The sequence below is a fragment of the Passer montanus genome, unplaced genomic scaffold (genome assembly GCF_014805655.1).
Source record: "Passer montanus isolate IOZ18808 unplaced genomic scaffold, ASM1480565v1 scaffold89, whole genome shotgun sequence".
Classification (NCBI taxonomy): Eukaryota; Metazoa; Chordata; class Aves; order Passeriformes; family Passeridae; genus Passer; species Passer montanus.
The window spans coordinates 1239646-1263772 of NW_024374256.1; the positions used below are offsets into that span (position 1 = coordinate 1239646).

General features: G+C 49.0%; 2 protein-coding genes across 9 annotated transcripts in view; one reads left to right on the plus strand and one right to left on the minus strand.

Moving 5' to 3' along the window:
* Positions 1-164: 164 nt before the first annotated feature.
* RHCE (Rh blood group CcEe antigens) lies at positions 165-6799 on the minus strand. 2 transcript variants are annotated; one of them, XM_039733461.1, is made up of 10 exons: positions 6521-6799; positions 5889-6075; positions 5524-5674; positions 5269-5410; positions 3496-3653; positions 2953-3156; positions 2578-2723; positions 1927-2006; positions 837-910; positions 165-542 (listed from the first exon to the last, which is right to left on the minus strand). In XM_039733461.1, the coding sequence occupies exons 1-10, from the start codon at positions 6657-6659 to the stop codon at positions 516-518; spliced, it is 1308 nt and encodes a 435-aa protein (XP_039589395.1). In that variant the 5' UTR covers positions 6660-6799; the 3' UTR covers positions 165-515. The 2 variants fall into 2 exon arrangements, with proteins under 2 accessions (XP_039589395.1, XP_039589396.1); XM_039733462.1 differs by having other exon boundaries at positions 2953-3090; positions 6521-6797.
* A 2377-nt stretch (positions 6800-9176) lies between these two features.
* MACO1 (macoilin 1) overlaps positions 9177-24127 on the plus strand; it is a 31540-nt gene continuing 16589 nt past the window's right edge. For 2 of the 7 annotated variants that reach the window (XM_039733693.1, XM_039733696.1), the window contains exons 1-6: positions 9177-9481; positions 16687-16828; positions 18521-18647; positions 19766-19889; positions 20228-20406; positions 20829-21327. In XM_039733693.1, the coding sequence (XP_039589627.1) occupies positions 9402-9481; positions 16687-16828; positions 18521-18647; positions 19766-19889; positions 20228-20406; positions 20829-21327 (1151 nt within the window). In that variant the 5' untranslated portion in view covers positions 9177-9401. The remainder of the gene's footprint in view (positions 9482-16686; positions 16829-18520; positions 18648-19765; positions 19890-20227; positions 20407-20828; positions 21328-24127) is intronic. The other 5 variants (XM_039733694.1, XM_039733695.1, XM_039733689.1 and 2 more) reach the window with 4 other exon arrangements.

Sequence of the window (24127 nt, forward strand, 5' to 3'; positions counted from 1 at the left end):
TTTTCCAGGAGTTCAGGCTGGCAGGATGCAGAGTTCTGGCCCTGCTCCAGCTCACTCAAATCCTGCCTTGTCAAGGCCTTCAGCAGAACCAACTCAGCTTAAAAACCTGAGTGCTTTGCTAGATAAGAAGGGCTCCTTGAGAAATGACACTTTCAAATCCATCATTTTGCCTTGTAAACTCAGGAGCTAAAAATAGTTTAATGTTTCCAAGCATTTGGATTGATAAGCCATGAATGCAGACAACTTTTTTGTACATATCTTCTAAAATATATTTAAGGTAAGGCCAACAAAGCAGAAAAGCTGAATGCACCTGAAGTTTGCACCTGTGGATTCACACTCTGTATCTTTCAAGAAGAACTGGAACAGTTTGGTTTTGGAGTGTCCATTGGGGTGACTTTTGTGGGCCTGAGAATTGATATTTCAGTGCTCTCTGAACCCATCACAGCTGTTCAGTTTTTCTGGTGATAAAGAGGAAAATCTTAGCTTGGTCCTGGCTGTCAGCTGGGATCCTCCACTCAAAATCCAACAGACAAGTGGGGAAACTGTGAACACAAACATTCCTGTATCAGAACATATCAAATCATCACAGGAAAAAACTCCAGACCAAGGGAAAAGCTGATTAAAAGCTTATTTCCACCCCTTTGTTATTCCTGTAATTCAGATACAGCCTCACATCAGCACCTAAGGGTGCCCAAGGACTGTTTGTGCATCAGAATGTGCTGGGAAAAGGAATAAACCTTTTTTCCCTCATATTTTTAATTCAAATACCTGGAATTCTTCATCAAGGTGCTAAATGAACTCCCCCCCAGGGAATCTGAAATCATTTTGAAACCCACCTCCCAGTAAAACTGGTCATCAAAGTACTTGGAGACGTGCACTGCTTTCAGCAGTTTGATGTTTAAGATCAAACCTGTGGGTTAAAAGAGAGATCCAAAATAAACATAAAACACCAGGGCAAGGGGAGGATTGTGTGCAACAGGAGTTTCTTGGCAACATTTATCCAAATGTAACAGATCAAAACACAAATTCAGACCTAAATCCTGCAGCAGAGCCCCCCTGACTCGAGCTGGCCTTAAATACAAAAAGAGGCTTGCCAGGATCAAGGCTTGGGGTACTAAAAATGAATTACTTTAGGTAAAACCCCATTAAACAGCTGCTAGGTTATGAAAATACATCAAAATGATGAGTTTCTTGCACGAGAAGTGCTTGTTTATTAAAACCAAGCTGGCTTATCAGCACTGGCAGTTTGGGATCTCTGATGGGAATCTCTGGATTTTTGAACAGTTGGTTAAACACTGAATGTTTGGTTATTTCAGCTGGATGTTTCCTAAAGATCTATTCCTTCTTCATTACCCTTCAAGTAGTGAAAATTTTAAATAAATTAAAACACTCCCAAAATCCTTGTAGGCTGTGTTTCCCAGCCATTTTCAGTGGCCATTTCTCTGTTGCTCCAGACAGAATCAGGGGCTGGGGAAAAGCAGCAGCTGCCACAAACCAGAGCATTCCGTGGCAGCCACGTGAGGGCTGCTGCCAAAGCAGCAAAAAGTCCCAAAAATCCCCAAATCTCTTGATCAAAGGGCTGCAGCTGGGCTGAGGCAGCTCCTGATGCTATTGAAACTTTGCACATTTGCTCCAAATGGCCTAAAAAGTGACAAGCCCCAGACTGGGGCATCTTCTGTCAATAAGACAACACCCAAAAGTGGAAGTATTTTCATCTTCATACCTGTCCTGTCTGCAGCTGTAAAAGCTTGGTTACAATAAAACTTCAGCACTGAAAGAATGGTGCTGCTGGGTTATTTCTGTGCAAAACAGCTCTGGCTGGGAAGAGTCCCTGGCACTCACATTTCCATTTCTCCCACAAGTGATTTAGCCATAGAAACTTGCTCCAAGGAAATAAAGGCATTCCTGGGATGTCTCAGTACTGACCTGTAATCAATCCTGTTATCAAGGCAGTGCTGATGGTCTGGCAGAAGGCACCAATATTAAAAAAGGCAGTGTAACCCAGACTGAAAAGCAAAAAAAGTGTTTCACCTTTTGTTCAGCATGACCACTGTGAATGAATCTGCAGCTATCAAAACCTCTCAGAGAAGCTGCAATTCTCAAATCTGCAGCTGCAGTGAGGTGTTTCAGGAACATACCTAAATGCAGACTTCAGAAGATTTATTTTGTCCAATTTTTTGGTATTAAAACTTCATTAAATTGGTTTCACTAAGAACACGATGAGCAGTGTCAGGCCCTCATGCTGCACTCTCATTCCTCCCTCCCTCCTGAGCTCCCCAAAACATCCCAAACCCTAAGGTGAGTTTTGGAGGGAGGCACATGCCCAGCCTTCATCTCCTGTACCTGTTGTATTTAACAAAAACAAAAAGGGAGACAGAGAACAGGACCCAAAGTCTGCTCAACTCCCAAATTCATTTTTACTGACTTTTTTTTTGTTGGACTTCAGGGTTATCTTGGGTTACCTGATAGAAAACAATGTGGTGACATTCAGGCTCTCTGGATGTCTGACAGCTCTTCTCAGGGCACACTGCAGTGATGATTCTTTATCTGCATTATTGAATATAAGAATTTATGTACCTGGATAATTCATTCCATCGTGTCTCAATCCCATCTTCTACAACACGGAGAACAACAGTGGCCACAGCTCCAAGCACAGCAGGCAAACCAAAAGTGAAATGAACTCCAGAAGTATCCTGAAGCTTCAAAGCAGGATTCAAGCACCTCTGGGAAGAAGAAAAGGTTTAACTGACACCCAGAAACACAAGTTGGTAATTGCAGATCAGCTGTTGCAGACCTAGAGGATCAATTTGCTCTCACGAGCTGCAATCCTGCACTCTGCTCAAAACACCTCAGCTTTCCCAGGTTGGAAAAGAGGTTTCCCTTGGGGTATGCTGCACTGGGAAAAAAATGTACACAGCTTATCCAAGAAGCATGTAGGGGATTGAGCATTACCTGCACACAGTGAGCTCCCAGGATGGTGATGACACTGGCCAGCAGCCCCAGGATCATGGCAATCCAAGGGTGGTGGATGCCCTGTGCTGAGTAACTGACAGCCACCCCTCCAGCCAGGACTGCACTGCGGATGTGGGCCTGCAAAACACACCAGGGGCTCCTGACAGGGCTTGCAGGGATGGGACAAGGGGCAGCAGCTTTAAACTGAAAGAGGGAAGGTGCAGATTCAATATCGGGAAGGAATTGTTGCTTGTGAGGGTGGGCAGGCCCTGGCACAGGTGCCCAGAGCAGCTGTGGCTGCCCCTGGATCCCAGGCAGTGCCCAAGGCCAGGCTGGACACTGGGGCTTGGAGCAGCCTGGGATAATGGGAGGTGTCCCTGCCACGGCAGGGGGTGGGATGAGGTGATCTTTGATGCCCCCTCCCATCCAAACCCCTCTGTGAGTCTGTGACTGTCAGACCCTGGACAAGGTTTCGGTTCCAGTGTATTCCTGAAAATCTCTTTGAACAGAAAAACCCCATGCAGGCTTCCCCCACGTCCTTACCATTCTGAATTTGCCATCCTTGGAGGTCAGGGCAGACAACATGAAGGCAGCCACAGCACTCACTGCGAGGGCCAAGTAAGTGTTGAGCACTGCCTTCTCCTTGGAGTCAGCCAGGATGGAATTGAAGCTCGGCCAGAACACCCAGACAAACACAGTGCCTTGGGGACAAGGAAAGAGACCCTCAGGAGCTGCTCTGAGCCACGGGGAAGCCATCCCTGCCTGTCTCTGGGGGGCTGCAGCCCCCAGGGTGCATCCACTGTGATTCCCAAAGCCTTCCCACGGCAGAGCCTGCTCCAGGAGGAGCTGGCAGCAGTGAGGAGCTGTCAGTGTCACAGCCCCAGGAGCGCACAGGCTTCTCTAACAGGAATGCAAACAGGTTCTTCTGCCTCTCTTGGTCAGCTTTGGGAAGCTCAGCCTCCCTGGAGCAGTGCCCTGCCTGGCAGGATGCATTCCTCCTCACCTGCCTGGGGCAGCACTGCACACACCGAATTCCAGCCGGCAGAGGGACAGAGGGACAGAGGGACAGAGGGACAGAGGGACAGAGGGACCTCGGTGGCCTCAGAGCAGCTCAGGCTGGTCCCTGTGGCCCCGGGCTGTGCACAGACTCCAGCACCAACACAAGGCAGCAGCTCCTCTGGCATTCCCAGCTGTGTTTTGTCTCCAGCCTGCTCCCATCGCTGATGATGTGTTCCCCACCCCCAGAGGTACCAGACCCTGTGCAATCCACCTGAGTGACATCTGATGTTCTCTTGTCCAAGACCCCTAACAAGTGACACAGGCATTGTCACTATGAGGCACAAACCCAGCTCCCAGCAGCCCTGGCAGGCACTGATTTTGTACCAGCTTGGCTCTGTGAAACCCAGTTTGCATTGCTAATATCCATGATTTCCATGCACCAAGGCTGACATAACCCTGCCTCAGACAGGAGAGGCCATCTCAGCAACTCTAAACTTATGGTGGCACTGAGGACTTGTGAGATAATTCATCCTGTTCCCCTTGATCAGGCAGTTAGTCAGTCCTAAAGTCCTTTTATATCCACAGATATAAAATCTCCTGAAGCTTTCTTATGAGTATGTGCTCAGCTCTGGAAATAAACAGCAAACAAGAACTCCAGGGACACAAAAGAGCAGCATTTAAATGTTGTATTCCCTGCACTGGGCAAAGACTGACTGAGAATGAGACTCTGTGGACCCCTGCAGGAAGCTCTGGGCTCAGCCTGTGGCAGCTGCACTATAGAAATTGTGATAATAAAGACACCAAATTGCTTCCCTAAGAAAAGGAATGAAAGTCCCAGGCAGTGAGGCTGCCCCTCCCCAGCTCCCCTCTCGTGGGCCTGCCTGTATCACACTCCCCACCCTCCACAGGCTTTATCTTTTTATTTCTCTTACCAGCAGGGACTGCCCTTTTCTATCTCTGTGCACCACCTGGGCCAGCAGGCTGAGCTCTGCTGAAACACAAGCTATGAGCTCAGCTCTGGCACACAGCCCCTCACCAGCCAGCCAAGGGGACAGCATGGCCAGGAAAGGCAGTGGTGAGCCTGGAGAAAGGACTGGTAGCCTGGAGTAGCCCTTGTGCTGAGGTGGCAAAGCAAACTGAGCCCCAGCTGTGGCAGGAGTGGCCTCTGGGCCAGGAGGAAAGGGGGCACTGCCACAAACAGCAGCAGTTCTTGTGCTCGGCTGCATCCAGAGTTCCATTTTGCATTTAAACCCCCAACCCTCCCCATGTTCCCCCTGCAATTCCCCATCCAGCGGGGGCACTCCAGCCTGGACTCACCCAGCACTGAGAACAGCTCTGACTTTGGGGTGCTCCTGTTCTTGTCCAGCCCTGGGGGAGGCTCAGGGAAGCGCGAGGCGAGTGCCAGGCCAAAGTAGGCTCCAAAGAGGTACACGTGCATCATGGTGAGGTAGTCTGGGACCTGCAGCAACACAATATTCACCATCTGTGGCCTGAGCCAGGCCACACAAAGCCACTGCTGCTGCTGCTCCAGTGACATTTCCCCCCACAGAGCTGCAAATCCCACCAGGGTACCTCCAGGAATGTCCCGTTGATGCATCTGCTCACGTAGAAAAAGATTAATTCCACCAGGGTCATCACAATTAGCTGCACAGGATTGGCCTTGCCCAGGACAGCCCCAGTGGAGATGACCACAGCAGTCGTGCTCATCACAGCCTTTGTTAGACTGCAAGAAAGAAAGGAAAGAACAACTCAGGGTGACACCAGGGCCAATAAAAAGGAATGGAACACAACAATGCACTGAAAAACCCTTAAAAGCCCTCTGAAATGCCTGCAAATGTGCCCTGCCCATCCCCAGCAGGGCCCCACGAGGAGACATTCACTGCACAGGGAGCAACCAGCAGTTCTGCACTAGCCCAGCTCCAACATGAACTCATTACCTTTCCATACCAACTTCATTTTGCTCTCCCTTAAGGAAAACTAATAAATCTTCTGCCAGCACGGAGCACTGGACACCAAGAACAACGAGCAAGAAGTTGAACCCAGTGCTGCTGAAGCCATATCTTCTCAGAACCATCAGGAAGAAGCCAAACCCAAAAATCACCATGTGCGTGACATCTTGAAATACTGCAGGACAGAAAAGAACAAGACAGCAGTGAAATTATTAATGTAGATTTCTGGTTTTAAAAAAATCAATTAAAAATTACAATTAACTAAGAAGCCTTCAGATAAAAAATTAAGTGCCGCTATTGTTCAGAGCTTGCAAAGAATTCCAGAGCTTTCTTTCCGATCTATAATCAGAGAAAAAACACCCTTAATGCTGAATTTATTTTGACACACTGATCTGAATGGATGCCACAACGTGAGGCTTGAGAGGCCAAAAAACCCAACAGAAAACCGACCAAAACCCCAATTTAGCCTTGTATCCCCATCACACCTGTGACACAAAGAAACCCCCAGCACTCCTGGCAGGTTCAAAAGCAATAAAACCATTCTGCTCCTCCCCACCAGAGTCCCGGGGCACAGGAGCAGCAGGGACCCCCCCATGTCCCCCAGCAGGTGCCAGGCTTACCCGGGTAGGAGGAGCTGAATGAGGAGTAGGTGTCACTGACCCTCGGGAAGCCCAGCAAGGAGCGCAGCAGGAGCAGGGCCTGCAGCAGCAGCACGAGCCAGGGCACGCTGCAGCGGAAGCTCCGGTGGCGGGAGGGCATCGTGCAGGAGCATGGAGCAGCAGGGACTGCTGTGCCCCGGGAGGAGCAGGGACTGCTGTGCCCCGGGAGCAGCAGGGACTGCTGTGCCCTGGCAGCAGCAGGGACTGCTGTGCCCCGGGAGGAGCAGCAGGGACTGCTGTGCCCCGGGAGGAGCAGGGACTGCTGTGCCCCGGGAGCAGCAGGGACTGCTGTGCCCTGGCAGCAGCAGGGACTGCTGTGCCCTGGGAGCAGCAGGGACTGCTGTGCCCTGGCAGCAGCAGGGACTGCTGTGCCCCGGGAGCTGTGCCCGTGCCCCCACAGCACAGCAGAGCTGCAGGGGGAGCACAGCCAGAGATAAAAGGGAAGAGGCGGGAGCAGGGAGCAGCTCCTTATCTGGGCTGGGGCAGGAGCCCAGACCCTGCCCAGCCACAGACTGAGCCAGAGCTAGAACCACAGCCAGAAACATGGCCAGAGCCATGGCCATGGCCAGAAACACGGCCAGGGCCAGAAACACAGATAGAGCCATGGCCATGGCCAGAAACGCAGCCAGAGACACAGCCAGAGACATGGCCAGAAACACAGCCAGAGACACAGCCAGAGCTAGAACCACGGGCAGAGCCATGGCCAGAAACACAGACAGAAACACAGACAGAGCCATGGCCATGGCCAGAACCACGGCCAGAGACATGGCCAGAAACACAGCCAGAGCCATGGCCATGGCTAGAAACACGGCCAGAAACATGGCCAGAGACACAGCCAGGGCCAGAAACACAGCCAGAGCCACGGCCAGAGACATGGCCAGAAACACAGCCAGAGACACAGCCAGAGCTAGAACCACGGGCAGAGCCATGGCCAGAGACACGGCCAGAGACATGGCCACAACCATGGCCAGGGCCAGAAACACAGCCAGAACCACGGTCAGAAACACGGCCAGAGCCACGGCTACAACCATGGCCACAGCCAGAACCATGGCCAGGGCCAGGGCCAGAGCCACGGCCAGCCCTGCCCTGCTCCCCAGGGCACTCCAGCTGCTGGGGGCCTGGCAGCTCAGCCAGAGGGCAGGGAGAACATGAATCCATAAACAGCACCATGATCCATTCACTCAGCACAGAAAGGCGGGGAGGGTCCTGCTGAGAGCCCCAGCGTGACCCCACAGCTCTGCAGACACGCACAGATCCAACCCAAGGCAGGGAATCGGGGGTCTCTGGGGGTGCAGCAGCTCCTCTGCTGCTGTGGGATCAGCCTGTTGTTCACACAGGGCCACGGGAACAGCTCCAGGGACACTTTATGGATCCACAGCACAAACCATGGGCTGGTTTGGGTGGGAAGGGACCTTGAAGCCACCCAGCGCCACCCCTGCCATGGCAGGGACACCTTCCACTGCCCCAGGCTGCTCCCAGCCCCAGTGTCCAGCCTGGCACAGGGGCCCAGAGCAGCTGTGGCTACCCTGGATCCCTGGCAGTGCCCAAGGTGTCCATGCCACGGCAGGGGATGGAATGAGGTGATCTTCAAGGACTCTTTAGCCCAAACAAATCCGTGACGCTCCAATTCTAAACTGTAACTCCAACACCGGGAAAGCACCCCGCGCCTCAGCCCAGCACTGCCAGACCCTCGCTCTGGGCGATCTATCGCCCCGGCAGGCCCGTGGGCACAGCCCGGGTCGCGGGCACGGGCACCGCCACCGTGCCCCCAGCCGGAGCTGCGGCCGCCCTCAGGAGCGGCGCCGCCATTGCCGCCCTCACGGCTCCCACAGACCCGGCGGGCCCCGCCCCTCGCTGAATGCCCGCCCCCTCCCCACAGGCCGCCCTTAGGGACTGCCCTCCCATTGGCCGAGCGCAGCTCCTCCTGCCTTCTGATTGGCTTATCCCCAGCACCGGCCGTCTTCGGGCCGCGCGTCCTGCGCTACGATTGGCCCGGTTGCTTGTCACTCAGCTACGCGCGCTCCTCATTGGCTGGCGCGGCCTGTCGGTCAGGCCGGGGGTTATTTTGCTCTCCGGCGGGAGGCGGCGCAGGCCGCGCTGTGCGGGCGGCGCCGGGCGTCACAAACTGTCACTGCCTGACTCTGCACCTGAGCCCCAGCGCTGTCCCCTTCCCCAGCTGCCCATTCGCCAGCGAGGCTGTCAATCAAGCGGGGGAGGTGGCACCTCGGTGCTACGGTGACAGAGGAAATAGAGCCCTCCTTCTTCCGTTTCCGAGTGGATGGCTGAGCTGTCCTTTTATTTTTCTGTTTCTCCTCCATTGGGGAATTTTGCTGTCGGTCACCGCAAGGGGCAGGAACCAGCCCGTAGCACAGTAGGCGGGAGGAGACCAAAGTCTGCATTCTGATTGGTTGACAGTCCATCAATCACAAATCATCATCTCTGATTGGGTTGCAGGGCCGTCATTCACGGTGCTGGGCGCGCCACGCGACGGCACGAGGTGGGCTCAACTTTCTCGCACTGCGATTGGTCCACTCTACCGTCTATCTGCCTTTGTCCACTGCCGATTGGTAGAACATGCTGTCACTCAGGTGGCCTCAACCATTTGATTGGTGATCGCCGGGGAGGCGGGGCGCTGCGCGGCGGCTGCGCGGGGGGACACGGCGGGGAGGGACGGACCAGGAATTATTTTTATTTCTTTGTTTCCCGGGGAAAAAAAAAAGAAAAAAAAAGGGAAAAAAACCAACATAAACCCCCCAAAAAAACCCCCGCGCTCGGGAACCCCCCGCGGGGGCGGATGGTGCTGCCGTGAGCGGGGCGGGCCGGGCCGGGCCGGGCCGGCGGGATGAAGCGGCGGAGCGCGGACTGCAGCAAACTGCGGCGGCCGCTCAAGCGGAACCGCATCACCGAGGGCATCTACGGCAGGTACCGAGCGGCCGCCGCGGCGCCGGGAGCGGGCGGTTGGCGGCCACGGGCCCCCCGGCCCTGTCACCGTCATGGCGCCCCGGCGCCCCTCAGGNCCGCCGCCACGGAGCGGCCGGGGCCGGCCCCGGGGGGCGCGCACAGCGCGGCGGCCTTCGCCGTGGGTCACCCCGGCGGGGTCCCGGAGCTCCGAGCCTGGCCTGGGGAGGGTTTACCAGCGGGGTCTCACAGCTGGGCACTGTGAGCTCCGAGCCCGGCCTGGGCACGGTTTACCAGCGGGGTCTCTCAGCTGGGCACCGCCGGAGCTCCGAGCTTCGTCAGGGGAGCGTTTCCCGGTGGGGTGTCACAGCTGGGCACTGTGAGCTCCGAGCCCGGCCTGGGCAGTGTGTCCCGGCGGGGTCTCTCAGCTGGGCACCGCCGGAGCTCCGAGCCTGGCCTGTCTGCCCGGGGAGGGTTTCCCGGCTGGGCACTGCCAGGCTCGGGCTCGCAGCGGCTGCTGGCCCCGCTCCTCGGCCGGGGTGTCACAGAGTTGTGTTTGCCGTGCTGCTGCTGGGGCTGCGGGGAAGCCGTGGGAGCCACGGGAGCTGGAGGCTGCCTGGGAATTACCGGTGCCCGGTGTGCCGGGGGGCACGGCAGGTGCCCGGCTCACCCCTGACCCTGGCAGTGAGGGCACAAACAGCGCTGAAGGGAGATGCACGTGGCATGTGCCTCATCCCCAGCATTGGGATTTGTGGTGTTTTCCAGGTGTGCTTTGTGGTGTTTTCCAGTGTGCTTTGTGGTGTGTCCCAGGTGTGCCTTGTGTTGTTTCCCCAGGTGTGCCTTGTGTTGTTTCCCCAGGTGTGCCTTGTGTTGTTTCCCCAGGTGTGCCTTGTGTTGTTTCCCCAGGTGTGCCTTGTGTTGTTTCCCCAGGTGTGCCTTGTGTTGTGTCCCAGGTGTGCCTTGTGTTGTGTCCCAGGTGTGCCTTGTGTTGTTTCCCCAGGTGTGCCTTGTGCTTTGTGCTCCCAGGTGTGCCTTGTGGTGTTTCCCCAGGTGTGCCTTGTGTCCCAGCACGGCTGCTGTGAGCCTGTGTAAGGAGTGTTGGCAGCTCTCTGAGTGTGCCAGGCTCTGTGTGCTGTGCAGAAATCGTGCCTTTCTCAGCCAGCAGGAGTCTGGGTCAGGAGGGGCTGGCAGCTTGTGAGAGCTGTAGTAAATGTGCTGCTGTCCCATTTCTGTTTCTAGTTCAGTGGGGTTGATGGATGCGGTGCCTGGAAACCTGAGCGAGCTCATACAATTCAGATGTTAACTTTGCATGAGGGAAGCAGCTGCTGGGGAGCTGGGACAGGAATGAAATTGTCCCAGTGTGCTGCTTATCCCACTTGTAGTGAATCTGTGAGAGTAGAGTGCTTCTTGCTTTAGACTTCCAGGGTTTGGGAAAACCCTGCCTGGAACGGTGAAGAAAAGCATCCCTTGTGTAGAAATGATTATTCAAGGTGAAGAATAATTCAAATGTATAAGGAATTGCTCATGACTGGATTTCAAAAGGATCTCCAGATGCTTTGCCTGTGAGGTGGCTGGCAGGGAAGGTGGGGTGAGAGAAGGAGGGGAAGTCAGGGAAAGCTCAGAGAGCTCCAGGAGCTGAGTGTGTGCAGCAGGAGGAGCTGCTGGAGCCCCTGAGCTCTGCCTTTGCTGCTCCTGGGATGCTTTGGTTCAGGAATGGGATTTTTAGCTTTTGTTTCACGTGGCGTTTTGCAAAACAGAAACAATCAGTGTGCTCAGAGTGTTGTCACACAGAAAAGGAGAAATAGTGGGAAGGCTTTTCCCTTTGGAAATCTGAGCAGAGGGAAGTTCTTCTGCATGGATTTAGGATCTTTCTCCTTTTTTTATTATTTTTTTGTCTCTTCACTCCATAATTCAGTGATCACATACAGGTAACTTCTCACAGAACTACAGTTGTCTCAATTCTTGTAATTACTGCAGTTATTTATTCAGCTTATCTTAATTGTCCCCATCAGCTTACACAGACCCAGTAAATGCAGTTATCAGGAGGAAGCATCCTGAGTTTATGGGCAGAGCAGCCAGGCTGAGCAAACAGCACCATTGGGATGCTGAACTCTTTGTTTTGTTTGGTTTTTAAATTAAGCCTGATCTTAATTTAAGCCTCCTGTCCAGCCTGGCATGTGAGCAGGGCAGAGCTGTCACTGAGACACTGGGGTGGGTGAGGGCTGGGAAAATGAGCAGGTTTGGGGCAGAGCTGGGAAAATGAGCAGGTTTGGGCCAGGGGAGGAATTGTCCTGCAGGGAAGCTCTGGTGGCAGAGTTCATTGCATGTGTCAAACTGAAGCAGATTGTAAGAAGTGATAGAAAAACAGAACAGAGTTAGAAATTTAAAAATTTGGGCAGCACTGAAAGGTGTGGATGATCTGTCACTCTGAACGCTGATTTTTGCATTGACTTATGCTCTTTAGAAGTATTGCAGGATCTGTGGAAAGAACTTTATTATAATTTAAAATAACTGCTTTCAACAGATCTCCAAAGCCACCACACTCACAGTAGGAATTGAAGGGTCTCTTATTTCCACAGCTTCTATTCCAAATTTTGCCTTTTCCTGTGTCAAACAATGGCCACAAAGTGATTTAACATCCCCTACCTTTGGCAGGGTGCATGCATTAAACCCTTAATTGTTAATTAGAAGTATTCATTGCAGCTTGTCATCAGTTAAGAATTAAAGTTTATTTGTTCCTGCTTGTTCCTGAGTCTTCCCAGTCCTCATCTTTGATCTGGCTGAACCCCTCCAGCTGCATTGCTGATTTTGCTTGTTTTGGCTCTGCTTGGTCCCACTTTCCTCGCTGGGGAAGTTTCAAGATGAATTCCACACCTCCCTGCCACATCAGCTGCTGTCTCGTGGGTTCCCTGACAATAGTCCTGAAGTGCTCCATGTTCCTTCAGAGGCAGGGTTTATTTTAGCTGGGGATGTGAATTGCCCTTTATGCCAGGCACTCCGGGGGCTGGCAGCCAAGTGGGTGCCTGGCAGGGGGGGCTGTCTCCTCTCCAGGTGACCCTGGTGGCACAGGGCAGGATTCCTGGGTGCCACCACCCCACAAACGCTCCTGCTTCCCTCTGCTGAATGCCAGGCACTGCATTTTCAGCAGCCAAATAAACTGGAAGGAAAACATCAGCACTACCTCCTTTTGTAGGCTTTTCTTGAAAATCCATAATGATTCCTCCTGCTAATTTATTCTTCTTTTTTCCCAGCTTCCCACAGAGGGTAAAGCATTTTCTGGAGGTCTGGAACAAAGCAGCACAGCTGCCTTTTATGACCTGAACTTCAGTGCAGGGCTCCAGTGTCATTTATCCTGCATTTCATGTGCTCTGCTGTGCCAGCCCCTCTGCCCTGGCTCTCACTCCCTGCAGCTAAAGGAGCTCTCGTGTGGCTGCATTTTGGGATTTGGGCTTTGCAGCTGAATTCCCAGAGCTGGCAGTGCCTCCTGGCCCAGCCCCACAGTGTTGTGTGCCCCTGCCTGGGGGATTTCCCTTCCCTCCTGCCCAGCTCGGGGTGGGTGCCCTCTGTGCCCTGGCATGGCACAGAATCAGGGCTCAGGGAGCTTTCCTTGCATTTCTTTTCCTTTCCAGACCTGTGGCTGGCAGGTGTTTCACGTGCTCAGTGTCAGCAGAGATGTTTTCTGCCTTTCAGACTCCGTGTTTCCCTTCTGCCCGCTGATAATAATCTCAGCTATCTGTTTGTGTGTTTATTTAGATAAAGCTTTAATGTTTGCTAATCTCCACTCAACATCCCTGGTGTGGTGGCTGCTGGGTAGCCCTGAGGTGGAGGGGCTGTTGATTATTTGGTGATTTCACCCAAAAGCTCCAATTCACCTTTTGAAAGCTCACCTGTGCCCTTGGCACCCTGTCAGCCTCAGGATTCCTCCCACTCCATTGTCTGGGATGAGTCAGGCTGCCAAATGGAACGTGCCAGGATTGCCTTTCCAGCCTCTGGGCCTTGCTGATAACAGTGGGGTGGAATTGGGGCTTTATCCACCCCCAGTTTGGGTTTGGGGTGCAGAATTGGGGCTTTTTCTAAGGATTTTTGGCAGTGTTTTTACCTTACAGCTGGCAGAGGATCTGCTTCTGCAGGGGCAGTAAAAGGAGAACAAAGAACAAGAGAGGGGAAAAAAAGGGAGGGGGGGAAGGAAATGGCATCTGGCACTTGCAGGGGGAGGAAAAATCAGCAGGAAAATTATTTATTTGCAAATTCCAAGGGGGAGCACAGGCACTACAGGGCTATGAATCAATCTTTCTCTTCAGTGTACATTAGCCATCAGTTGATCTTCCAGAGAAATTGCAGCTCTGCAATCCCTGCTCCTCCTGCCCTGTGCCCTGCTCCTGGCATGGATGTGTCCATCCTTCCCTTTCCTTTATCACCCTCCAGGGTCAGATGCCATATGGGGAAAGCCCTGTCCTTACACCTCTGCCAGCTCACCCAGGGCAGATTTTTTGACACGTGTCAGGAAATTGGATAACCCAGATTTTAGGTATTTACCTGCAAGAATCTTCCCTGTCTTGGATCCACCTCAGAATTCCAGTTGGCCTCGTGGAATACATTTGGAATAAAGAGGTTTTCCAGGGGATTTCATTCCTGGGGGTGTGTTTCAGCTGGGAACACAAACCTGCCTGTGCAGCACCTCAGGGGCAGCAGGATTTGGGATTTGGGCTCCTTCCCTGCTGGGGCCAACCCCAGGATTGAGCTTTGAGACTTTCCTGAACTCCTGGAGTTCTGAGCTCTTCAGACAATGAGAAATAGGCTCTTTAATAGTGTTGGCAAAACCTCCTTACAAGTGTTGCATTGTTCCAGTTCCACTTTAGAAGGTGCTAAGTGTCAGCAGGGCCCTTGGATTGATAGGAATTTAATATCAGAAATCACTTTAATGGCTGTGTTACAGAACTCTTGTTCAGCAAATGCTTTCATTGGAGTGGCACTTCACTGCTGAGCAGCATCAGTCCTGACAGCCTCGTTTGCTGGGAAAATGGGGTCTCCTCCTGCCTTCAGTGCAGGAAAATCAACAATAGCCACCAGAGGAGCCCAGCAAAAGGCTCCACAACACAACTGAAGTGAGCAGGGAATTCCTGGCTGCCATGGTTTTCTGGAATGCCTCAGCTCTGAGGAGTTGCACGGGTGCAATTCCAGAGTCTGGAGCAAATTGTCACCTTCAGGGTCAAATGTTCTCTGAGTGCAGCTGCTTTTTACAGAGTTCTGGTGAGGATCTGTAGCTAGGGAGAGGCAGCCTGGGGAAGCATGATCCACCAGGACAGTGTCACCATTTGGGGTTTTGGTGTGGGATATTTCCTTGGGTTTGAGCATTTTTAAAATGCTCAATGCCTGGGGCTGGCTCCCTCAGAACTTCCTTCAATGTGCAAGTGTGTGCCATGGATTTTGTTTCCATTCCACTGAAGTGTTTCTGGAGCCTTCTGCAGTGTTTTTCCCTGCCCATTCTGTGGGTAAGGGCACTCTCAGGCACCTGCCACTCACCCCTGACTCCCAGGAAACCCAAGAGTTTGCCCAGCCCTGTGCATTGCCCGAACTTGGCTGGGAATTGCACAAGTTCAGTCATTTCCACACCTCTGCCTGTACCCAGCTCTTTCCCGGGAAATTTGGTGTTTTGTCTCTTCCCCCAAGCTCTGAACAAGTTCCTAAAAAAGCCCCGTGGCCCCAGCAGGGCAGAAACTCGACCCTGCCTGGCAAAGGTGCCAACCCTGGGCACCTCCCACTCAACATTCCAGGGCAAAGTTCTGCTGCTTGTGCTGGCACGGGAGGGAAAAAAGTTCCTAAAAGGACAATTTGCATTTCATTTAAACAAGAAAAAAATATTTTTACCCCCTCCCCCTTTTTTTTTGTTGTAACCTAATAGAGAGCAGCAAGGGGCGAGCTGGAGTGACAGATCTGGGGTGGTGGCTTTGGGGAAAAAAAGGGGTTTTTTTCTGCTTTTTTGGAAGAATGGATTGGGCTGATGCCTCAAGTGTTGCTTGGGTATGAGCTCAGAATGTTTTTAAGCTCTGTTGCCAAGAAGGATCATCAGTGGTTCAAAATGCAGGACTCAGAACATGGGAATGTGGCTCAGAAATAATTAAAAATAGAAGTTAGGCTGCTCTCAGGCCTCGTGCGCTTCCATTTTTTGGGGGTTGGTTTGTTTGTTTGTAAGGGATCCATTTGCCTCCATAGAAATGTTTTCAAATCTAACACTGATAATATAAAATCAGTCTTGAAATTGCTGTAGGATTAAAACACACCTCAGTTCATTGGTGTTGCAGTCTGATAAATGAGGGAACATCTGCAGCCTGCTGGGGAGGGAGATGGGTGCTGATGAGCAGGGACCCTGCTGTTTATTGGGAATAAAAATAAATGCAGTTCAGTGTTGGCTTCGTTAGGCCAGCTGTAATGGGAGAATAAAAAAAAATAAAAATAAAAAAAAACCACCAAAAAACCCCAAAAAAAAACCACCAAAAAACCCCGCCAAAAAAAAAAAAAAAGAATAAAAAAAAATAAAAATTAAAAAAAAACCACCAAAAAAACCCAAAAAAACCAAAACAAACAAGCCTAAACTTATTTTATAAAATTATTTTAGCTGACATTCTTCCTTCTATGTATTACAGTTGTCCTTAGTTTTAATTCTGAATATTTTAATTAAAAAAAAAAAAATAAAATCAGTTTGCCAGTTGGAAAGCCTGACCTGAAATGTCCTTTTTCTTTCCCCCAGCACCTTCCTGTACCTGAAGTTCCTGGTGGTGTGGACCCTGGCAGATTTTGTAATGGGAGAATAAAAAAAAAAAAAATTATAAAATAAGTTTAGGTTTTGGGTTTTTTTGTTTATTTTAGCTGACATTCTTATTTCTATGTATTACAGCTGTCCTTACTTTTAATTCTGAATATTTTAATTTTTAAAAAGTCAGTTTGCTGTTGGAAAGCCTGAGCTGAAATGTCCTTTTTCTTTCCCCCAGCACCTTCCTGTACCTGAAGTTCCTGGTGGTGTGGACCCTGGCAGATTTTGTAATGGGAGAATAAAAAAAAAAAAAATTATAAAATAAGTTTAAGTTTGGGTTTTTTTGTTTATTTTAGCTGACATTCTTATTTCTGTGTATTACAGCTGTCCTTAGTTTTCATTCTGAATATTTTAATTTTTAAAAAGTCAGTTTGCTGTTGGAAAGCCTGAGCTGAAATGTCCTTTTTCTTTCCCCCAGCACCTTCCTGTACCTGAAGTTCCTGGTGGTGTGGGCCCTGGTGCTGCTGGCAGACTTTGTGCTGGAGTTCAGGTTTGAGTACCTGTGGCCCTTCTGGCTCTTCATCAGGAGCGTGTACGACTCCTTCCGCTACCAGGGCCTGGTGAGTGGGCACAGGGCAGCAGTGCCCCTGTGCCATGTGCCTGAATGGGAAATGAAATCAGGATTTAGCCCAATTTCCATCCCAGGGCCTGGTGAGTGGGCACAGGGCAGCAGTGCCCTCTGCCACGTGCCTTAGTGGGAAATGAAATCAAGATTTAGCCCAATTTCCATCCCAGGGCCTGGTGAGTGGGCACAGGACAGCAGTGCAATCTCCCACGTGCCTGAATGGGAAATGAAATCAGGATTTAGCCCAGTTTCCATCCCAGGGCCTGGTGAGTGGGCACAGGACAGCAGTGCAATCTCCCACGTGCCTGAATGGGAAATGAAATCAGGATTTAGCCCAGTTTCCATCCCAGGGCCTGGTGAGTGGGCACAGGACAGCAGTGCAATCTCCCACGTGCCTGAATGGGAAATGAAATCAAGATTTAGCCCAATTTCACCCCAGAGAAGTCGTGTTTAAATTGCCAAGCTGGCTTTGAATTAAGCAGAATTTGTATATAATCTTGTGTATGTGTAAACAGAAGACTTGCTGTATTGTTCTAAAGAAAACCCTCTTCTATAGAATTTTAAAATATTTTAATCTATGTGTATGTACACACAGATATGCTGTCTATCTATAGGGCTACATAAAATTATTGTTATTTATATAGTTTTATATCTCTTATATACATATATAAAATATGTATTTATATAGAAAATAGTTTTTATAATTTTATATATTAAAATTAAACATGTACTCTATATATGGCTATATAAAAATATAGCCATATAAAATATTGTTATTTCTATAGATGTATATATTTTATACAAATACATACAATTTATATAGAAAAATGTCTAATTTTATATATTAAATTAAACATGTACTATATATTGCTATATAAAATATAGCCATATAAAATATTGTTGTTTCTATAGATGTATATATTTTATATAAACACATACAATATATACTTATATAGAAAAAGGTATAGTTTTATATATTAAAATTAAACATGTACTATATATTGCTATATAAAAATGTAGTCATATAAAATATTGTTATTTATATAGTTTTATATCTTTTATATACATATATGAAAGATATATTTATATAGAAAAATGTATAGTTTTATATATTAAAATTAAACATGTACTATATATGTCTATATAAAAATGTAGCCATATAAAATATTGTTATTTAGATAGTTTTATATCTTTTATATACATATATGAAAGATATATTTATATAGAAAAATGTATAGTTTTATATATTAAAATTAAACATGTACTATATATATGGCTATATAAAAATATATCCATATAAAATATTGTTATTTATATAGATCTATATATTTTATATAAATACAATATATACTTATATAGAAAAATGTATAATTTGATATATTAAATTTAAACTTGTACTATATTTGGCTACATAAAAATATAACCATATAAAATATTGTTATTTCTATAGCTGTATATATTTTATATAAATACATACAATATTTATATTTTTATAAATTACTTACATAGATATAATTTTCTATATTTAAATTAACCATGTAAAATTAGAAATATTGCTGAGTTATAAAATCATCGCTATTAGATATTTTATATAAAAGGTATTAGATGTATTTTAATACAGATAAAAACCTGTATTTGGTGTGGAATAACCAAGCCTGTTCTTCTTCCCCTGCCCCCTTTCTTGCAGGCCTTCTCAGTATTTTTTGTGTGTGTAGCATTCACCTCCAACATCATCTGCCTGCTCTTCATCCCCATCCAGTGGCTGTTCTTTGCTGCCAGCACCTACGTGTGGGTACAGTATGTGTGGCACACAGGTGGGCACTGTTCTCCATTTCCACCTTCCTGACTCATTTTTGATTTCTTTATTTCCAGCCCTTCTTTACTGACAGCTCCCAGGGCTCAAAGTGTAGCTCCCATCTTTCAGGAACAAACCCCCTCTGCTGTTGCCTCACTTCATGTCGTTTTTTAGAGTTAAAAATGTTGGTTTGGTTTTTTGTTTTGCACTTGGGGGGCATCTCCAGTAAGCAGGAACTGGAGGGGAATAAACAGGAGTTCCAGAGCAGTTAAAAGAATTTTCTTTTTATTTATTTTCTTTTTCAATTTAAAATTTAATTTTAAATTGCTGACTTTAAAACTCTCCTGCAGTGATTGAACAGCTACAGAGCACACAGGACAAGTTTGTGACAATGTTCTGTTCTTCCACAATGTGCTGATAATTTAATTAATAACGTTCAAATATCAGTTATTCCAGTGATCAGAGTTTAATTCTGTTTTAGCAAAGCTGGATCCACTTTCTGAGCTGGTGATGCCAGTTTGGGTTTCCAGGAGAATTCTTGTCCCCCTCTTGCCCTTTCCTCCCTGAGTTTATTCTCACAAATCCTGGGTTTGGATGAAGCAGTGAGGCTGGGGGAGGTGGTTTCAAGGAATTGAATTTAAATTTTTTCGGGGTAACTTTTCACTGCTCAGATTGTTGGGATTTGTGGAACATTTTGTGCCAGCCCTGGTGCCAGGGGTGGCAGGGTGCTGTGACCATCCCTCCCTCAGTGACAGCTCAGTCACTGCTCCCAGCAGGGTGGGAGCCACTTGCTGCCCAGCTTCCACCACCTGCAGAATGTGGGCTTATTTTTGGGGCTGTGTTAATGTGCTCAAGCCTTGTCTGAAGTTGTTCAGGTTGATGCTCAGAAGGAAGAGCCTGATGGGCCAGTTGCAGCTGTAGCTATTGAGCTGATTTAATATTTTAATTCATGGCAACCTGAGGAATTCCTCATTTTCAGTGCTCATCCAAGTTGATGGGAACTTGCTTTTTTTTTCTTTTTTTTTCTTTTTTTGGTGAAAATCTTTAAGGTTTGTTTCCTCAGACTCCTGAAATGTAAAAATAACTTTTTGCCTGATCTGTGTCCCTGAGGTGCCTCTGTTTCCCTTCTCTCCACAGAAAGAGGTGTGTGCTTACCAACAGTATCACTGTGGATACTTTTTGTTTATATTGAAGCAGCCATTAGATTTAAAGATTTAAAAAACTTCCATGTGGACCTTTGTCGTCCATTTGCAGCACACTGGTGAGTGCTTCTCTGTCCTTGTCCTATTAACCTTTATTTCACCAGGAAAATGAATTATCAGGGCTTTTATTTGGGTTCAGGGCTTGGCTCTTCAGTGTTTCCTCACAAATATTCCATGAGAAATGTGTGTAAACAAGGCCCCAGTGCCACCTTTCTGTGCTGGCAGGAATCTGCAGTGTGGATATCCCAAGCATTTCTTGAAAGCTCCTGTGCAACAGCAAAAACCACTTTATCAATCACTTTATGTGGACATGGTTCACAATGTGAATTGTGTGATTAATTTGCTATCATGGCTACAGTTTGATTCACAATATTGCTTTATTTTTTTCCCTCCTTAGCATTGGCTACCCTGTTGTGACTTTGGGCTTTGGCTTTAAAAGTTACGTCAGCTACAAGATGCGTTTGAGGAAGCAGAAGGAGGTGCAGAAGGAGAACGAGTTCTACATGCAGCTCCTGCAGCAGGCGCTGCCCCCAGAGCAGCAGATGCTGCAGAGGCAAGAGAGGGAGGCAGAGGAAGGCAAGTTATCCCTTCATGTGTGCTCCCCTCTCTGCTGTAGTGAGGGAAAATGATGATTTAAGTGTTTTTTACGTGCTGAGGAGGAGCTGCCTCTGTTTGGGGGTGTGGTGAGCTCAGAGGGGCAGGAATGGAGTCACTCTGGAGTGGTTAATGTGACAGGAAAAGGGAATTATGGCCTCAGTTCTGCTCAGTCAGTGTTGTGTGAGGCTCTAGTATTTATTCTTAAATCTCTCTTTCCTGCCTGAAATGAGGCAAAAAGCCTTAAAATAGGTGACTTTGGATTCTCTTTTGTAGAGTCTCCAATCCTGAGAGTTTCCTGCAGGAATGATGGATGTGTCCATAATGATTTTTTCTTTCTGTGGCATGGTATTGATGGATTTAATGAACTAACTTGGTTTTTTTTTTCCACTTTGGTGTTGCAGCAGCCAAAGGATTATCTGATATGGATTCCTCAATACTCCTGCAGCACAATGGAGGCATTCCAGCCAATAAAAAAATCTCTGCAACGTTGCCAGAGCTGGAATATCGAGAAAAAGGGAAAGAAAAGGACAAGGATGCAAAGAAACACAACCTTGGAATAAACAACAACATTTTGCAACCTGTAGACTCTAAAATACAAGAAATTGAATATATGGAAAACCATATCAATAGTAAAAGATTAAATAACGATCTTGTAGGAAGTACAGAAAACCTCTTAAAAGAGGACTCATGCACTGCCTCGTCCAAAAATTACAAAAATGTCAGTGGGGTTGTGAACTCCTCACCCCGCAGCCACAGTGCAAGCAACGGGAGCATCCCCTCCTCATCCTCTAAAAATGAGAAAAAACAGAAATGTGCCAACAAGAGCCCGAGCACACACAAGGACTTAATGGAAAACTGTATTCCTAATAACCAGCTAAGCAAACCAGATGCACTGGTAAGGTAAGTTGGGCCTGAGCCTTGTCTCCTCCTGCCTTGCTCCATCAGGACTCGGGGGTTTTTTATCAAAATGTCCTTTGTGGTCACGTAGAGAAGCCAGAATTGTGCAGTGGTGGGAGAGGATCTCCAGGAGATGTGTGGAGCTGCGTTCCTGCTTTTTGTTTGACGTGCAGCCTGCAGCAGATTGCTTCATTTCTGGCTCAGGATTGCTGCTCCCCTGCCTCACTGCTCTGTTGTGAGGCACCAGGAACACTCTGGTGGAAGGCAGGAGGCAAAGCTGAGCAAATCAGCTCCTGTGTCCCTTCTGTGGAGCAGCCTTGCCTCTGCAGGGAGTTCCCTGGGGTTTCTTGCTGCCTGAACAGGTGCTTTGGTTTTGTTTTTCCTTTGAAGTGTTTGGCTTTTGCTTTAATCTCTAATTCCAAGCGTGCAGGGAGCTGGTGTGGGGCTGAGCTCAGCTCTGCTCTCAGCCCTGGGAATGTGTCAGCATGGACAAGTGCCAGCTTCACACGTGGCAAGCTGTGGGACAGAGCAGGGCTCACCCTGGCACAGATGGTGTTGGTTGGCACGTGCTGCCAGGAAAGGCCCCAGTGAGGAAAGTGGTGTGACTGTGCATGGAGGAATGATGGATGTCTGGAACAAAAACTGTTCCACAATTCTGCCCTTCTCCAGCATTTTCCACCTGGCCTGTGTCTCTTATTCCACCAAATCCGTGGTGGCCAGCTTAATTGGCAGGTCAGGCTTGTTTTCCCTGCAGGTACCTTTGATAATTGGGCTTTTATCTCTGAGGATTTGTGCTGTGGGAACACAATCACTTCAATGGAAATATTATTTTCCCCTCTGATAATCACTCTACCTTGACTGACATACCCCTGCCAATTAAACACCTGGACTAATTGATACCTGGTGTCTGTAGAGAAGCTGTGTGAGGTTCAGAAGGCAGGCAGTGGGATCTGTGACAGGATGGATGGGCTGCAGAGGCTCTGCCTTCAGCAGAGCTGCTCCAGGCCTGCCTGGCTGTCCCCAGCCCCAGGCTCTGCCCTCCTGATGAGCTTTATTTGCTCCCTCTTGAAGGGCCAGCTCAGTCTGCTGCAGTTGCAAACATTGCTCAGCCTTGAGCAGAGGGAAGGGAAGGGATGAGAGTTCAACTGGTGTGTTTAAAGCTTCAGTTTCCTGGTGAAATCCTGGTGTTGGAGCTTAGAGCAGGTGCTCACTAATTGCCCACGGTGAGTTTTGGAACACAGAAATGAGTCTGCAACAAAACAGGTCCTGTCCTGAGGGGATTGCAGCTCCTGGGACTCGCTGGGGAAGGACACAGAACACAGAAGGGCCTCACTCTGCCCTCCGAGGGAATTGAGCTCCTTCAGAGAACTGTTTTTGGGCTGTGTGGCTGTGGAGATGTGCCACAAATCCCCTGGAGCTGTTTGTTGTCCCTGATGTCCCTGTGCAGGCAGCCCAGGAGCCCCAAAGCCCAGGCTCCTGCTCCCAGCTGCTGCCTGGGATCATTCCTGAAATCTTGTTTCTGCTCAGCCTGCCCGTGCAACTCCCACACCAGTGGGAGCATAAACTCACCTGACAAATTGGATGGGATGGATGCACTCAAATTTAAAAATTCATGGTGCTTTTTGTCTTTTAACCTTGTCAGTTATCCCATCCCTGGAGTTGCAGGCATTTGTTCATCATTTTTTCCACTTCCAGGAGTGTTACTCATTCCTGTTATTAAACTTTCAGCCTGCATTGCTGCTGGAGCCTGGAGAGGGCTGAGTGAAGTCCTGCATTTGTTCAGACTCAGCTCAGACCTGCTCAGCTTCCAAATAAAGCTGCTTTTCCTGCCGGGGTGTCCAGCAGGATGGCAGACCCGAGCTGCTTTCCTTTTGTGTCCACAGCTGGTGGCCCTGGGCTGAGCAACCAGCAGCAAATGTGAAATATTCCTTCTGCTGCTGGGTTGGGATTAGCAGGGCTGGAGACACTCAAGATCAGGAGGTTTTGGAGAGCAGGAGTTTTACAGAGTTGTTAACTTGGAAATGTTTGATGTGATCCATCTGGAGGAGTCCTGCTAGTTAAGGTTTATGCAAATATTTTATACATGCTCTTATTTGAAGCTCAGCTTTTCTTTTTGCTGTGTCTGCTGCAATGTCAGGGCCTGAGTGCTTGGTTTTGTGGAGAGGAACTTCCTGATGCCCATCCCTGGGGATTGTTAATTCTTACTGGAGCTGAGGGGTTCCAGAGGCTCAGGAACATCTGGGGTTTGCTGAGACATCTCCTGAGGGTTCTGGAATCTTCTGGAGCTTGTCAAGCCCTTTATCCCTGAGGCTGTGGTGTGAGTGCTCCTTCCCCAGCTCCCTGGCCATGGGGCCACTGGAGGGAACCATTTGGGGTCAGCGTGGGGGAGCTTGTCAAGCCCTTTATCCCTGAGGCTGTGGTGTGAGTGCTCCTTCCCCAGCTCCCTGGCCATGGGGCCACAGGGATCCATTTGGGATCAGCCTGTGTCCCTTTGCACTCTGCTGTTTGTCAGGAGGTGCAGAGCAAATTCATCTCTTCTACCATTTCACTGGCATTCCTGAGGTGAAACAGATTTACAGCCCCAATATATGGAACAAGCCCAAGCTGTAATTGCTGCAGAATTAATTTTGTTGTTGTTTATTCCACATTACGCTGCAAAACCCATGATCTGCCTCTGCCTTTCAGCACCCTTAAAAATCCCTGCACTGGAAGCACACAAAAACCTGGCAGGGCAGCTTGGCAGAACTGTCTGTATCCACAGAGGTCCTGCCTTTGGCACACGAGCTGATGAACAAGCTGTCTC